We start from the raw sequence: 15,967 nt of genomic DNA on the forward strand, positions 1-15,967 counted from the left end.
CTTCTTTAACACATCAAAGCCACGAAGCAGCTTACCGCAGGTAGGGTGTGTTAGGGGTGTTAATATCTTCCCTAACCACAATCAGTCCCTTACCCGCGAATCTCTGACAAGACCAGTCAACCCGGGTTTCCTAGTAACCCTCAATTAAATACTAGGTGGCGACTCCCAACAAAATCAATTCCAATTAACAGAGCGAGAAAACCGCCATCGCCAGGACGGGCCGACGCCGCGCGCGGGTGTTTTCCGACGTGCGACAACTAACAAGGTTTAATTTCTTAAAATTCTTTCTGCTTAGCTATATGATTCTTGTTGCCACTTTTGGCTGCTTGGTGCTTTTCTTTTCTTTTTTAATCTGCCTTATCAAAATAAATATATGATATCTCACCTTCTCCGAAGATGGGAAATTAAGTGGAGAATGCTGTTTGGAAGAGAAAGCTTCAGTACATCAATAGCTCCTTAAAGCAATTTTAATAAAACTAAACTAAAGAAAAGAGCTTCTAAAAGCAGCGCATAAACTTGCAAAACAAAATTAAAGAAAAGAGCTCCTAAAAGCAGTGCATGAACTTGCTTATCACCTAATTTGTACCGACTATACGTATACTCTTTTTTCTTTTCTATGATAAACTATATGTATACTCTTGTTGCAAGATTCTAAGTTCCAAAGGTAACAATTGCTGATTGAAGAAGAAAAGGTGACCATTTTTTTATTGGTGTTAAAAAATAAGGGAATTGACATACATACATACATACATACATACATTCATGCATACTATGTGTGTGTGTGTGTGTTGGATGAGATAGGCATTGAAAAACAAATTTATAAAATAAATTAATATATTTTCAAAATAGTTTTAGAATAAATTTTTATTTTTTAAAAACAAGAGACATAGGATAACATGTCCCTTAAATCTTTATTATCTGGAGATAATAATCAAATACTACATAAGCCACTCGCTATTATAATTTATGGTAGAATGTTGGTGGATCAAAAGAGTTATAATATACATGATGCCTTTTGTTACGTGATCTTGTTTGATTGGTTAGGTATTACTTATATTTTATTTTTATTTTCTTAATAACATCATGATTAATTGAGAAGAATATGGAATTTTCTTTATAGATCACGAAGACGTCCGACAGATTTTAGTCTGTATAATGGGAGTAATCTTTCCAAGATAATCTCCCTCATCCCTAAATATCCACATCGCTTATTTTGGAACTTGAATTTAGGAACCTTAAAATAAAAATCCCTCGTCTTAATTACCAGTTGAAAATTAAGCATAAAAGATGTTGCGGAGACAAGCACACTGCAAACTTATTTGAGAAGGATTCCTAGGAAGAAAGGAATAAGAACTTGGCTTGAGGAATGTGCTAGCTATGGCAAACCGTACAATAATTGAATAAAAGAAAATTAGAATCCAACACTTTCAAGTTTCATCTCATTGGCTTTTCAAAAAAGGATAAAAAAAAAAGTGGGTCCAATTGTATTGATGTGAAATCGTTTCCATCGCTGGTTCTACCACCAGACATAAATTAATGCATTCGAGGGAAGAGCAAAGATACCTAACAGCTAGGCTAATCTTGATCTTTATAGATAGCCTTGTCCAGAGCCATGGACCAGCCATAAAATATAAGATTTATATCACTCCCGAGATCTCAATCTTGATGCTGTTGGTATGGTGGAAATGTACCCAAATCTTACACACCAAAACTGAAGCATCAGCAAAGAAATGCTTTTGTAATATATAAAGTCTTTGTGATATATATGCCCTAGATATCTGGCCCTTCTTTTCTAAGACAATATACATGGACCCGATCGAAAACTTAGAAAAATCATGTGATGTTCCCGCTTTTAAATGGATTCCTCGTAGAAACCAGCTGCAAAAATACATAAATCATGAAGTTTTTTTTTTTTGTTTGTAAACACTGGAATTTTATTAATCAATTGATATAGCTAATAAAAATCTGGCTAAGCGGAAAGAACAAAAAGTAACAAAAGTCAACCATATATAAGGTAATTATAATATTTTTTATAAAATAACATATTACATAATACACCTTCTTAAGCTTAAGGTGGTTATTATAGAATATGGAGTAAATTTGAATTATTTTTTTTGCTATTCTATCCCAAACAAAATGATAATTAAACTCAGCATGATTGATATGAACATAAAAAATCAGATTAGTAGACTAATAAGTAGCATTTAAGTTGTTACTCAAAGTAGTAGTGACAAAACTAGGAGATACATAAATCTGATAAAAAATAGCGAACCAAAGAACTTCAGCAATGCTATCAACTAAAACCTTATACTTAACTTCAATGTAGGAGCAAGCAACAGTTCGTTACTTGCTAGATTTCTAAGAAATAGTAGTGATGCCAAAAAAAGACAATGTAAGCCTCGGTAGACTTACGATCATCAATATTACCAACCCAATCAGTATCAGTAAAAATATGAAGAGATAACAAAGAAGCATGGGTAATGTGCAAGTCAAAAGAAGCTGTGCCTTTTAGATATTGTAATATGCGTTTAACAGCAACCCAATGACCTTAAATAGAAGCATGTATAAATTGACAGACCTTGTTCACAGATAACATATATCTGGCATAGTAAAGATAAGATATTGGAGAGCACTAACAATTTGGTGAAGGCGAGTGGGATTCGAAAACTACTCACTAGACTGTAATCCAAGCTTAGAAGCAAAGGCTGTAGTATCAACAAGTTCACACGATGGCATACCAGCATGGTAAAGGATATCGATGACATATTTATGTTGACTAGGCTTGAGACCTATACCAGTAGGAGTTACTTCAATTCCTAAAAAATAATGAGTACTACCCAAATCACGAAGTTTAAATTCTGAACTTAGTAAAGTAACGAAACGTTGAACCAAAGTAGAGTTACTACCAGTGAGTAAAATTTCATTAATATAGATAGGAAGATAACAAATATCACAACCTATAAAAAAAAATAAACAAGAAGGTATCAACTTTGGAATCCTTAAAACCAATAGAAAGAAGAAAGTCTCTTAGTTGTGTGTACCAAGCCCATGGGGCTTGTTTCAAGCCATAAAGATATTTTTGAAGGCGATATACATAAGTAGGCATAGTAGGGTGTACAAAACTCATGGGTTGTTCCATATAAACCACCTCTCTAAGTGACCCATTGAGAAATGCATTATGAACATCAAGTTGTTGAATCTACCAACCTTTAGATACGACAATAGTGAATGCTAACCGAATAGTAGTCCATTTAACTCATGACTGAATGTTTCTAAGTAATTAATTCCTTCTTGCCGAGTGAACCCTCACGCAACCAAGCAAGTCTTTTAATGGTCAATACCATCATCAGCTCATCACTTTATTTAATACATTCACTAACAACTAACCACATTCATAGTAGGATAAAAAGTAACCAATGATCAAGTAACATTTGCATGTAAAGAAGCAATTTCAAATTGCATTGCATTATACTAACACATAAGTTGATAAGCTTCCTTAAAACTAAGAGGTTCAAGATTAAGAGCAGATCTTACCCATGATGTTGAAGACAACAGAGTGGTAGAAATCAAACTTAAGTGAGTATACCTGTTCTGCCTTGGACGCAAAACCATATGGTGCTAACAGGGTGCTGAAGGTACAATAAACAGTTGAGAGGTGGACTATTGTAGAAAAGAGTAACAGGAGAGATTAACAAAGAGGTCTAGATCTAACGTGGACTGAGCAAAGGTACTGGAAAGAGAGAAAAGACTCAATGGTGTGATGAAGATGCATCAACAATGAAGGAGTCAAACAGAGAGGATAAGCACGGCTCGTTTATATGTGTTTAAGGAAAACAAGGCACCAAAAGTTCTGCCATTACAAGACTGTTGGTGATGACCCATCCTTTTGATAGAGAAGCACTATGTAGGCGAGATAAACTGAGGCAACTAGTAGGTTTGGTAGGAAATAAATCTGATCCACAATTTGGATCAGATTTGGTGCTTTTTTTTTTTTGCTGAACTGATCTTCCTTAGGATGAGGAAGAAGGGGATGCACCATTGACTTAGAAACGACACTGTTTTCTTTGATTGAAATGGCTATCTTTAATTTGCTTCCTGGAATTCCGATGTCTTGCAATCAAGCTCTTATCTTTGAAAATATTTTTTTTTAAAATTTCGTCCTTGGATCAATGTAATTGGACTCCTAGGTTTCAATGTCATTTACAAAATAGTCATTGGTTTCAAATTTAATCAATTCAATCTTTAATTAACTCTTAAAACTTTTAATTCTTACAAAATTACCCCTAGTAAAATCAATTAACCTCCTTATAGTATTAGCTCCTATTCACTTAGTCTTTAAACTTATCAATTTTTTTAATTTTTGGCCAAATTGACTTCCAACTTTATCTTTTCATCGTTTTTAATTTCCTCAAACTTTCAATTTGTGTTGTCTTGATCAAATTCTCAAATTATTTTATTATTTATTTTATTATTATTATTTTAGAAATTTAAAATTAAATTATGACAATCATGTAACTATTATTAAATTTAGGACCAAGAAAACATTGCTTGCCATCTATTCTCAAATCAATATATATGAAATAAACAAATTCAAAATTGACAAATAACAATTTTATTAATATAACCAGCGGATTATTAAGTATTCATTATAAGAAAAAAAATGAAATAAAATTATCATTATTTCTTTGAAATTGATGTGTCAACACTTAGTTCTTAGCAAATACAAATCAAGGCATTATGGGATTTTAAAATTACTTCAAAGAACAAATTGATTAGTCCTCAAAGTGTTGTAGACAAAGATGTAAAGGGCACTGGACTTTGTTTGGGATTGTGTTTTCAAATGATGTTTTGCATCTAAAATTATGGTTTTGACAAAGTATTAAATTTCAGCTTTATTAAAACCAGGGTTTTAAGTGTACTGAGATTTTAAAATCATAGTTTTGAAAAGGTTATCGGATACCTATTTTTTTACTCAACCTTTTTTTTACCAACTCAACCATCGTACCATGATCCAACAAAATATTACATTACTTAAGAAGCCTTCAAGCATATATGAAGAGAACTTGCAAGCTTATGAGCTTTTCTGCCGTGTTTCTACGCTTGGAAGATTCTTTTTTATAAGAGTTCTGCCTTTTATTTATAAAAGGCCATTCCATTAGTTAACTATTATCACATGACATCATTTCACTGGCTAATTTTTATTTCAAAAATCTTGTTTTAATGGTCTAATCTTTTATTAATAATACAAGATTTCTCTTTTATTATATGTGGAGTACCAATATATGTGCTTATAGCGCTATTAATGTCACATAATTTATTTTATTTTCATAAAATAAAATAAGGTAAGTAAAATTTTCTTTTGGCATTGAGCTTCCTTTAGTTTCTACTATTTTGTTTTTTTTACACTGACCATTGATGATCAAGTTACTTTTAGTGCCAAAAAAAAGGAATAGATTGAGTTCAAAATTTATATTTGGACTCTGATTTAACACTCCATGGAGTCATTTTCAATCCAACTCACCAAAATGTTCAAAGTCTTGGTAAATTATATATTAACAAGGACTTGTCTCTTATGCAATAATTAAAAAAAATTTCTTCTTCTCTGGATAAAGGGAGATTCTGTCTACACAAACAAAAAGAGGAATAATCACTATTCTTTTTTACCAAACTTCCTTGATATTTTACCTTTCCCTTTTAATTTTCACTTCATTCCTCAATCTTTATGGATTAAGCCAAATTATAAAACCGACATGGCGGCCCCCCAAAATGTGAATGCCATGTGTGGTTGCCATCTCTTCAGCACCAAAGTGAAAGCGCCCCACATACAAAGCTTTAATTTGGCCACGTTTTCTCAGCATCTTGACTGCAAGTTGGTTTTTTTTTTTTTTTTTTCAGAGGGAAATCTTGTTATATTGGCTAGACTAATGATCACGAACCAGTTCTAGCAACAACCGTATCCATTTCTTTAAGTCTATTAATTATTGCTGCAAGATATATACAGCTTAAAAGCCTGTGTTCAATGTTTCCATTCCAACAAAATAGTGATGAATTTTGGCCCCAAATCTTCTCTAATCCCTACCAAGAAGATATTGGTAAAGATTTTCACGATCTCATCTATGGCCAAGATTCACTTCATGGAATTAGCAACCAAACCATCTCAGTGGATGAAATTCAGAAACATAAAATATTAGCAACTTCAAAAGCTAATGATCATAGTGGAAAAATTATTCGTGATGAGAAGAAGATTGCTCGGAAGGAAATCGAACGGCAAAGGAGGCAACATATATCCACTCTTCATGCTTCACTTCGGAACCTACTCCCTCTTGAATCAATCAAGGTCAAGAAACTTTTTTTGCTTTACTTGATTTCTTCCTTCATTATACAGTAGCGTATAACTTCACTCGGTTTACACAATTATGGCAGGGAAATAAAAAAAAATGAAAACAAATATTTGTGAGAAATGGCTAACCTAATTACCATACTTTTACATGTTGTGTTAATGGCTACGTCATATTCTTTTCCTTGAGGTTGATGCTCTTGATCTACACATGATTTTAGGGTTTCTGATCATATTGGGAAATCTTGCAGGGAAAGCGCTCAATCTCTGATCACATGAATGAGGCTGCGAAGTATATAAAGCATCTAAGCAGTAACATCCGAGAATTAAGTGCCAAGAGAGATAAATTCAAGAAACTCTCCAACTCAAGTACTTTTGAACAAGGGACTGAAGTTCCAGGCCGTAATTTGCTGGACTTTGTTAAGGTTCGCCCTTATTTGGGTGGAGTGGAGATTGTTGTGAGTGGAGGCTGTGGAGAGGAAGGGTTTCTTCTATCAAGAGTGCTAGAAGCATTGCTTGAAGAGGGATTTGATGCTGTTAGCTATGTTTCTACACAAAAAGATGAAAGGCATTATACCACTATCCAGTGTCAGGTATTGCCATTGCCAAAGTTCATTTCTTTCTAAGTTTAGTTGAGTGAAATTTGCTTCAACTTCACTGATAATCCAACACCATTTGGCCTTCATATTTGTGAATTTCTTTTGCAGGCTACCAATCGGAATTGCATTGATTCAGATGGGCTGCAAAGAAAACTAAATGATGTGATCTCATTGTCAAGATATGTTAATTTCTGAGTGATTGACACCATTAATTGCACTGCATGCGTGTCTTGAAACGGCTCATATCTTTTTTATTGTTTTGTTCCTTAATGGCCTCATAACCCTAGATTTAAATTTGTTGTGCTTACATATGTTGGCTTGCTGCAAGCCTGCAACTATTTGGTTCAACTTTCTGCAGGTTTAATTCTTATGGGTACGAAGTGTGTAATCTATTGTTTCAATTACATGAACTCTTTGCAAAATATGTGTGTAAGAGATTTCAAGTGGAATTGGTAAGATCAGTAACATAAAACATCAAGAGCTGATCTTAATGACAAGCGAGGTACACTCGTATAAATTACTGAGCATGGAAATAAAAAGGTTAAGTTTGGTCTTAAGGAATACATATCTTTCCTCAACAAGATGAATTCCTTGACAAAATTTAGATGACATCTAGAGTGTTCCCTTTGTATTTACATATAGGAAGCTGCTTGTTTTGATTCATCTTGTTTTTCTTCCCTGATTAGTAGCTTTTTTCAGATAGTGTTTGTTTAGTTTCTGGCCCAGCTTTGCAGTGATCTGTGCAAAATCTGTGCATGTTTTCCTTCCACCTTGTTTGTTTTTTTGCCTTCTTGGTGTTCATTCAATACTATCCAAAACAAAAGGCAGATCTCTTTACATGTTAATCTCCGTCTCCTTAATGTATATGTGCATACACAACTTGAAATCTTGACAATATATATATGATTTGAAACCAAATCACCTTATTGTTTGGTATGGAATAAAATTGGATTTATATTAATGTAGCTATATATTGTTCGTATATATGGGAATAATGGTTGCCTTTATAGTCTCATGCATGCCTGTGTGTGCATTTCAACCTTTTGAATTAAGAGCTTTTACTATCATCTTTTTTTTCCATGCGCCTTCACTTGTTTTGGTACGTCTTTAGAACGAGATGCAAAGTACTTTACTATTATCCAGAAGTCACAATACCATGGTGATAATTACTAGCTTGTCCAGCGTGAAGTGTTCTGTTAAATTACTTAGCTACTTCTTCCCCTCTGTAGTAGATAGCTTCCTAACTTGCGTTCTTGCTCAGTTATCTCAATATCAATAAGCATCATATAACATCCAGTGGCTAATCTTGCAATTCAATGATAGTAAACCCGAATTTACTGAACTTAATTAGGTCTCCCGTGATTCATTCTCTTCATAGGGTTTCATGATTTTTCTCTTCTGAGAGATGCTTAAATTTCACATATATGATAAGGACCAGGTTTGTTGCTGCAACCATACAGGAGTAAGCTTCAGTCTTCTTGACACCTCACTGATGTAGAAATATCAACATAATTAAGGTACTAGGGTTCACCTAGCAGAAGCTACTGATGATATGCAAATTTACTAATTCTATTGTTTATAAGGAAGTATACATTGCTTGGTTTGGATATCGTGTATAAAAAAATATCAAATCGATGCTTTTTATAATTCTTTTTGAGAAACATTGATTACCACTACGCTGTCAGAAGTTTTGAAAGCAATTTACATGATTCATGAGTCATTTCGTAGGTGTGATTGACCAAATAATTGTTGTTGATTGTCATGGAAAGTTATATGTGTGTTGCTAGTGTAGTACAAGCCTAATCCAGAGATGTGATTGGATTTGTTCATGTTTTGGATTTCAAACGCATATAAACATTTTATTAGCTTTTTACCTTCATGATGAGAAGTTGATTGACTTTCTTTTGATAATTCAATGATAGTACTACATTGAAAATGATAATTATTACATAAAAATAGTAACTATATCATTCCTTTAATAAGATTTTGTTTGAAAGTATTTTTCAAAATGCATTTGGATAAAAACTAGAAAACAAATATATAATTAATTTTTATAGATGATTTCCAAAGATTTTAATATAAATATATCATAAATATATAGAAAATATTAAATTAGTAATTTTTTATTTCAAACATGTTTCTAATAATTTACCTTGAAAAAAAAAACTCATTGTTTTAAACATGTTTTCATTGTACTCTCTCTCTCTCTCTCTCTCTCTCTCTCTCTCTCTCTCTCTCTCTCTCTCTCTCTCTCTCTCTCTCTCTCTCTCTCTCTCTCTCTCTCTCTCTCTATATATATATATATATATATATATATATATATATATATATATATAGAGAGAGAGAGAGAGAGAGAGAGAGTACAAGCATATATACAACACCAAGAGGTGCTCTTGCACTTTGGGCGCAGTCTCCCATGTTTGTTACTAGAAACGTCATCGTGTTCTCTTTTCTGTAGAGTAACACATGTCGATGTTAGTGGTCTAGTTTGTCATTAGTGAATCTTTTTTTCTCTCTTCTCCATTGAAAATTATAGTTTGGCTATTTTCATTGTTGGTATTTCAATTTCAATCCTTATTCTTTTAATTTATAATTTTTATTATTGGCTTTTTTTGTAAAAGTTTATTTGTTTTCAATTTTACCCTTCAATCCTAATTTATCATATATTATATTTTTCAATTTAGTTCTTATTCTTTTGATTTTTATTTTTTTCTTCATCCTTTTATAAAAAAATTTATTAGGTTTTGATTTTATCCTTCAATCCAAATTGATGGTATCATATTTTTCAATTTGGTCCTCATCATTTTGATTTTGATTTTTTTCTTAGCTTTTTTTAAAAAGTTATTATTGGATTGAATTTCACCATTCAACCAAAATTTTGTTTTTATTTTTTATGTCAATTTTGATCCTCATTCTTATGATTTATTTTTTATCCTTTTGCTAAATTGATTTTTCTTTTCAGTTTCATCCTTCAATCAAATATAAATTTATTTTATATTTTAATTTTGATCCTCATTCTATCAATTGCTATTTTTTATAATCCTTTTGCATAATTGAAATTATTTATTTCAATTTTATTCTTCAATATTTGATTGATTAGGAATTGGACTTAATAGTTTTTTTTAAATAGGATGTTTCAGGTCTAATGACTCTAGTCATGAGTTTGAAAAGTTAGCATAGTTTTTTTAAGAAAAAAAACTTTACAATTTTTTTATGTTTTTATTGGGTTATTTCAATCTTATGATTTACTTTTCGGGTTTAATATGATATTTAAGGTTGGCTTGACCATGATTTCTAGGATTACAAGTTTTTAATGCTAACTGGGGTTAAATAGGACCAAATTTTTATGTCATTTTTTATCACATTTTGTTCTTTCGTATTTAATGGGTTGTAAATTGAGATATATTATTTGTCTCGTTTTGAAAAAAAAATTGAATTATTCTAATCACTTTTCATTTTAAATCTTATTCATCTACTGTCATTTTTTTAAAATTGAAATAAAATCAACTTATTCAACTCATACATATCTATAACCTGAATCACTTTTTTTTTTCTTTTTTAAAACACCCTAGCAACAACTAAATATATTTTTTTAAAAAAAAATTGTTCCGCCTTGCGGCCATATGCATTATGTAAACATCTATATTTATATTCTTTAATTACTATTCAAAAAGTAATTACATTAAGCTTGGAGATGAGGTAAGCCTCGACAAATTAAGGAATTAATTAAATCAAAGCTACCGTGTGGGAGCTGTGATGGAATTGTAATTTGAGCATGACATGCTATGATGTATGCTATACTGTTGGGTCCGTTTTGTTTTATTTTATTTTTTATTTTTATTTTTTTTATTTATATGGGGTGTCCGGGCCAGCTTGCGCGCACCACGACTATTCCCCACGGCCCACTGGACATCCTGCAAGTCCAGGAGCAGGTAAGGCACTGCGGGGGTGACAGGCGTGCACATAGAGGATCGAACCCGGGACGGGGACGGAACAAGTCACACGATTGACCACAGCAGCTAGACCCTCAAGTGCCCGTTTTGTTTTATTGCTACATCTAGTAGATGCTTTCGAAATTAGATTAATTTTGGCATACTTTGAATTGGTCATAAGTCATATATATCAATCCTTTTTTTTCCCTCCATTAATATTGTTATCTATGTCTCTTGGTGTATGTCTTTGCTTAATCTATTTGTAGATGAATTAAGAAAAGGTGCATGACATCCTTTATTAATCAAGTGTTGTAAACATTTTCAGTTAGTTAAATCATCGGGAATTCATTTCATATTCCCACTTGCATTCATATAATTATATATATTTGGAAGGAGACGTACGGCAAGTGATAGTATAGAAAAGTATGGTCACATTTTTTTTCCCAAGGAATATGAATATTTCATTGAAGTTCTAGCCCAAATAATCATCCTTGAGAAGGTCTTCGCACCAAATTCATTTATTAATTTCTCAATTTAAATATCGTTACACGAATTATATTCATATAATTCGTATTATAGTATTATAGCATCTACAATGGTCCCTTCCTAGTTACTATTATTTTATTTATTATCTTATGTATCTAATCGTACGTATAAATATCTTTTTATTTAAATAAAGGGATTAAAGAAAGAGATTGTATAAACCAATCAATCAAAATGTATACACATATACATGTATGTATGCAAATTGTAGTTTCTAAAATAGTACATTGGTATACCATAATAATGTTTATAAAGGCAAGGGAATTGATAATTTGAAACGGACTGCTTGAAAGTTTGTCAATATTACGGGCTCCGGGCCTGGAGATCGGTTAAAGGGTTTGTATGCAAAGCCTAGAAATCATTGATTATGGGCAAAATTAGGACATCGTAAACACTGTCAATGCGTACCTATTCAGCTCATATATGCAAAGCCTAGAAATAATTTGAAATGGACTGCTTGAAAGTTTTTCATAGGAATGGTGCCAGAATATGACAATGGAAGGCCACCAAGAATATCTAACATCAATGGAAGAATTAAAAAAAAGTAAATTTAAGAATACACCTATAGAGTTAAAAATGTCTGATTCCCAAAATAAGATTTTCATGGATTCTTTTTTTCTTTTGGATCTAAAAATTTGAGATCTTTAGAACACTAAGTTTTCTATCTCATTTTTTAATATGGACAGTATATAAAAGTCAAACCGAAATTGGTTGATGCCTTTTCATACCCCAATTATCACTTCAATGACATGTTCAGGAATTATTCCAGTCTGAAAGAGTTGGAAACAGGCTGCTAGCTAGCAATTATCTCTGATGTATGACCTCTTAACTTAACCCTTTGATTTTCAAACAAGAATTTTCAATTCTTTTGTATGGTTAATTTACTGTAAAATAGCTTCATGAAGCAATTACAAAAAGATGGTCAATCAACTGGAAGGTCCATGTTGATTGGCAGGTGCTCAAAAACCATAAAAAATGATCATCATGTCACTTTCAATAGCACAAAATAATATTGTCACTCCTACACTAGCTGTATAATTGTAAACTATATTAAGATATAAATTAATGCTTTAAGTATTAATTAATTAATAATAATGTTACATTTCCAGAGGGACAAGTAGATGTATATAGAAACTAACAAGCAATATAATACAAGCAGCTTGTAAGCCTCTTCAGGACAAACTCTATCTTGTTTCCACACCATTATACCAGTAATCACCAGCAAGTATACTTGTCTTCCAAGGCTGCGTTTTGTCTTCACCCCTAGACACCACCTCTAGTGCTTTGAGCCCCTCATTATTATTTATGCTTGTTCTTGCTCGATCACCTTTTATTTATTCCAATAATTAGCTCTAAAATGATCTTGAAATGTTTTTGCTGTGTCTACCGAGAAGTCGAAGAAGAACCGAAGATCAGGTATGCTACGTAGAAAACGTTCTATACTCTCATAATTTAAGGTTGTAGAGATTAAATGATTGATTAGCACTAATTTTTCCCTCGTTTTCATTGCACATAGTAAAAAAAATAGTAGCAGGGAATATCCATGGGAAATCTACACTCTCAAGGAGATTCTTCATGCCACAAACAACTTTCATGATGATAACAAGATTGGAGAAGGTGGATTTGGAAGCGTATACTGGGGTCAAACAAGTACTGGAACTGAGGCAATAATCTTGTCCATCTTTTTTTTCCTTTGATTTTCGATATATAGGCACAACAAACTATATAATCTAGTCTCTTCAATTTACTCTTTCAGATAGCAGTTAAACGACTGAAGGCTATGAGCTCAAAGGCAGAGATTGAATTCGCGGTGGAAGTTGAGATGCTTGGTAGGGTGAGGCACAAGAACTTGTTAGGTTTGAGGGGGTTTTATGCAGGAGGAAACGAAAGGTTAATAGTCTATGATTACATGCCTAATCATAGCTTGATAGCCCATCTGCATGGCCAAGTCGCTGAGGATTGCTTACTAGATTGGAACCGGAGGATGAACATAATAATAGGATCAGCCGAGGGAATAGCGTAAGTAAATTAATCTACATATTGTTTTAATCTACTGAGCTGAGTGTACATGTGTGTCTGTGTGTGTGTTTTATCTAATCATAAGGTGTTGTCGTGAAATTAATTGTTTATGAAATTATGCTGTTACTCTTTGAAAATTAGGTACTTGCACCATGAGGCCAATCCTCATATAATACATAGGGATATAAAGGCAAGTAATGTTCTTCTAGATGTTGAATTTCAACCAAAAGTAGCAGATTTTGGTTTTGCAAAGCTGATACCAGAAGGGGTTAGTCACTTGACCACCAGGGTAAAGGGAACTCTAGGATATTTGGCTCCTGAATATGCGATGTGGGGGAAAGTTTCGGAGAGTTGTGATGTTTATAGCTTTGGAATTTTACTCTTAGAGATCATTAGTGCTAAAAAACCATTAGAGAAGCTCCCGGGAGGGGTTAAGCGTGACATTGTTCAATGGGCAACACCATATGTTCAAAAGGGTGCCTTCGATCATATTGCCGACCCTAGGTTGAAGGGAAGATATGACCGAGCACAGCTTAACCTAGCAATCATGATCGCGATGCGATGCTCCGATACCAATGCGGAGAATCGGCCTAGCATGATGAAGGTGGTGGAATGGCTCAATGGTGGTCTAGGGAGGACGAAAGAGGTGTCGGATGTGGAAGACATGGTTGATGAAGATGAATATGAAGAAGAAAAACTCTGATGCCATGGATTATGATGGGTATAATTAATGGCATGGAAAAATTCATAGAGAGAAGGACATGGCAACATAGGAAATGACGTGAATTAATGTTAATTTTATTTCGGAATTTTAAGTATTCATGTTTTCGTTATTTTTCAAGTCATGTAAATAAAACGTTTGAATCACAATATAGGATCATCCAATTCCTTTTGCCTTATAATATATACATTTCTGTTTCCAATTTATTTACTTATTAATTTACAATATTTTGTTGGGAACAATTTTTTCCTCTTCAAGTAACATATATTCATAGAAGGCATTGTCAATAGACAATAGTTAATTATCAGTTTCTTTTAATAGAAAGCATTATAGAATCTTTCATCTTCCTGCCGCTAGCATCTGGATCAATCCCAGAAAACTCCAAAGAAAAAGACGGTCACTATCAGTAAATTGTTGATGTTTGCAGTGTTGATGAACAATATAAACCAAAAATAATAATATAATTTATATTATTTTTTAATATATACTTTTAAGTAATTTTTTTTTAATTTTAAATTAATACACTCCTTCTCCTTCAACTGAAAGTTTATTGAATTTAAAATTTGCAAGTTTGAAATTAATACACTCCTTCAATAAAAAAGTTTATTTTATTTAGGCCCAATCAATTATTAAGCATCGAGGGCCAAGCCTTGTAGCCTGGTGTATGTCCATTTGAAGCTACATATATCTAGTAAACTGGGCCTAGATTCTCCATGCACGTTTTCTTTTATCATCCAAAAGACAGTAAAGGTCAATTTATTGATGGAGATGAGCAAATTTATTGCTAGCTGAGCTATAGATCTTAACAGTTTATTTTTGTGTTTTGAAATGGACCTGGGTGCGTTTTAAAATATGTTTAGCTTAAAAATATATTAAATTAATAATACTTTTTGTATTTTTTATAGTTTTGATGTGTTAATATTTAAAATAAAAATAAAAATAAAAATTATTTTAATATATTCTCAAGTAAAAAAATATTTTAAAAAATACTCTATACTACAATATTAAACACACACTTGTAAATAAATTACAAGTCCTTGTCCTCCAATCCTCCAAGTGAATTCTCTTCTTTCTCAAGGCTTAATTAATTTCTCTAATTCTTTTTCTTTGGATTAGAAAGATATCATTTTCAATGAAAATCAGTTGAGTTACGCAAGCTTAATAATGGTTAAATGCACCCATCCAACACTTAATCATGTGTTGACTTTTGAACTATGCTTATTATTATGTATTAATTGATAATTGATATGATTATCTTAGAGAATGGATGGTTTTGACCAAAATAATCAAAGCCTGAAAGTCGGCAATTTTTGACATTTATGCTGATGCTTAGAATTGATGAAAAACCAAGGTTTCTAGGCAATCCAAGGAATTTTTGTGAGTGCATTCTACATGACAGGCTCCATGATTTTGACAACTGCATGCTCCTGTTGTGAGAGGGTTGCCAAAATACATGAGTGTCTTGTAGAATTTAACAAGCCTAATATATATATATATATATATATATATATATATATATATATATATTATGTTAAAGTTCTTTGGACTTGAAATCTATACAAGTCCACACTAGCTTGTAAAATTAATTTTTAAAAATAGGATCCAAGATTAATATAAATTAACATAAATTAATTTTAAAATTATCTTATAAATATATTGTTAAAAAATTAATTCAACTCAACAGTTTAAACTGTTAGATGAGAGCTCAAGATATAATTTATATTATTTTCTAATACCCCTCTTAAGTGAAAGTTTCTTGGGCTGGAAACTTGTACAGGTTCACACTACCTTGTATTTATTTTTTATCCAATAAAAT

The 15,967-nt window shown here is 32.3% G+C and overlaps 2 protein-coding genes across 2 annotated transcripts; both read left to right on the forward strand.

Moving 5' to 3' along the window:
* Positions 1–5,895: 5,895 nt before the first annotated feature.
* On the forward strand, positions 5,896–7,358 carry LOC133678447 (transcription factor bHLH120-like). Its single transcript, XM_062100739.1, has 3 exons — positions 5,896–6,337; positions 6,589–6,930; positions 7,045–7,358. The coding sequence occupies exons 1-3, from the start codon at positions 6,020–6,022 to the stop codon at positions 7,129–7,131; spliced, it is 747 nt and encodes a 248-aa protein (XP_061956723.1). The 5' UTR covers positions 5,896–6,019; the 3' UTR covers positions 7,132–7,358.
* Positions 7,359–12,300: 4,942 nt separating this feature from the next.
* LOC133678975 (PTI1-like tyrosine-protein kinase At3g15890) lies at positions 12,301–14,332 on the forward strand. The gene is made up of 4 exons (XM_062101512.1): positions 12,301–12,827; positions 12,928–13,075; positions 13,168–13,430; positions 13,572–14,332. Exons 1-4 carry the CDS (start codon positions 12,769–12,771, stop codon positions 14,131–14,133), a joined length of 1,032 nt encoding a protein of 343 aa, XP_061957496.1. The 5' UTR covers positions 12,301–12,768; the 3' UTR covers positions 14,134–14,332.
* Positions 14,333–15,967: the final 1,635 nt, after the last annotated feature.

The sequence above is a fragment of the Populus nigra genome, chromosome 18, assembly GCF_951802175.1.
Source record: "Populus nigra chromosome 18, ddPopNigr1.1, whole genome shotgun sequence".
NCBI classification, from domain to species: domain Eukaryota; kingdom Viridiplantae; phylum Streptophyta; class Magnoliopsida; order Malpighiales; family Salicaceae; genus Populus; species Populus nigra.

Bases quoted from the DNA above. Each gene is read 5' to 3' on its own strand.
- LOC133678447 (XM_062100739.1), top strand. From the start codon at position 6,020: ATGTTTCCATTCCAACAAAATAGTGATGAATTTTGGCCCCAAATCTTC. The intron at 6,338-6,588 runs GTCAAGAAACTT...GAAATCTTGCAG, and splicing joins TCCCTCTTGAATCAATCAAG to GGAAAGCGCTCAATCTCTGA. The intron at 6,931-7,044 runs GTATTGCCATTG...TTTCTTTTGCAG, and splicing joins ATACCACTATCCAGTGTCAG to GCTACCAATCGGAATTGCAT.
- LOC133678975 (XM_062101512.1), top strand. From the start codon at position 12,769: ATGATCTTGAAATGTTTTTGCTGTGTCTACCGAGAAGTCGAAGAAGAA. The intron at 12,828-12,927 runs GTATGCTACGTA...CATTGCACATAG, and splicing joins GAAGAAGAACCGAAGATCAG to TAAAAAAAATAGTAGCAGGG. The intron at 13,076-13,167 runs GCAATAATCTTG...TTACTCTTTCAG, and splicing joins AAACAAGTACTGGAACTGAG to ATAGCAGTTAAACGACTGAA.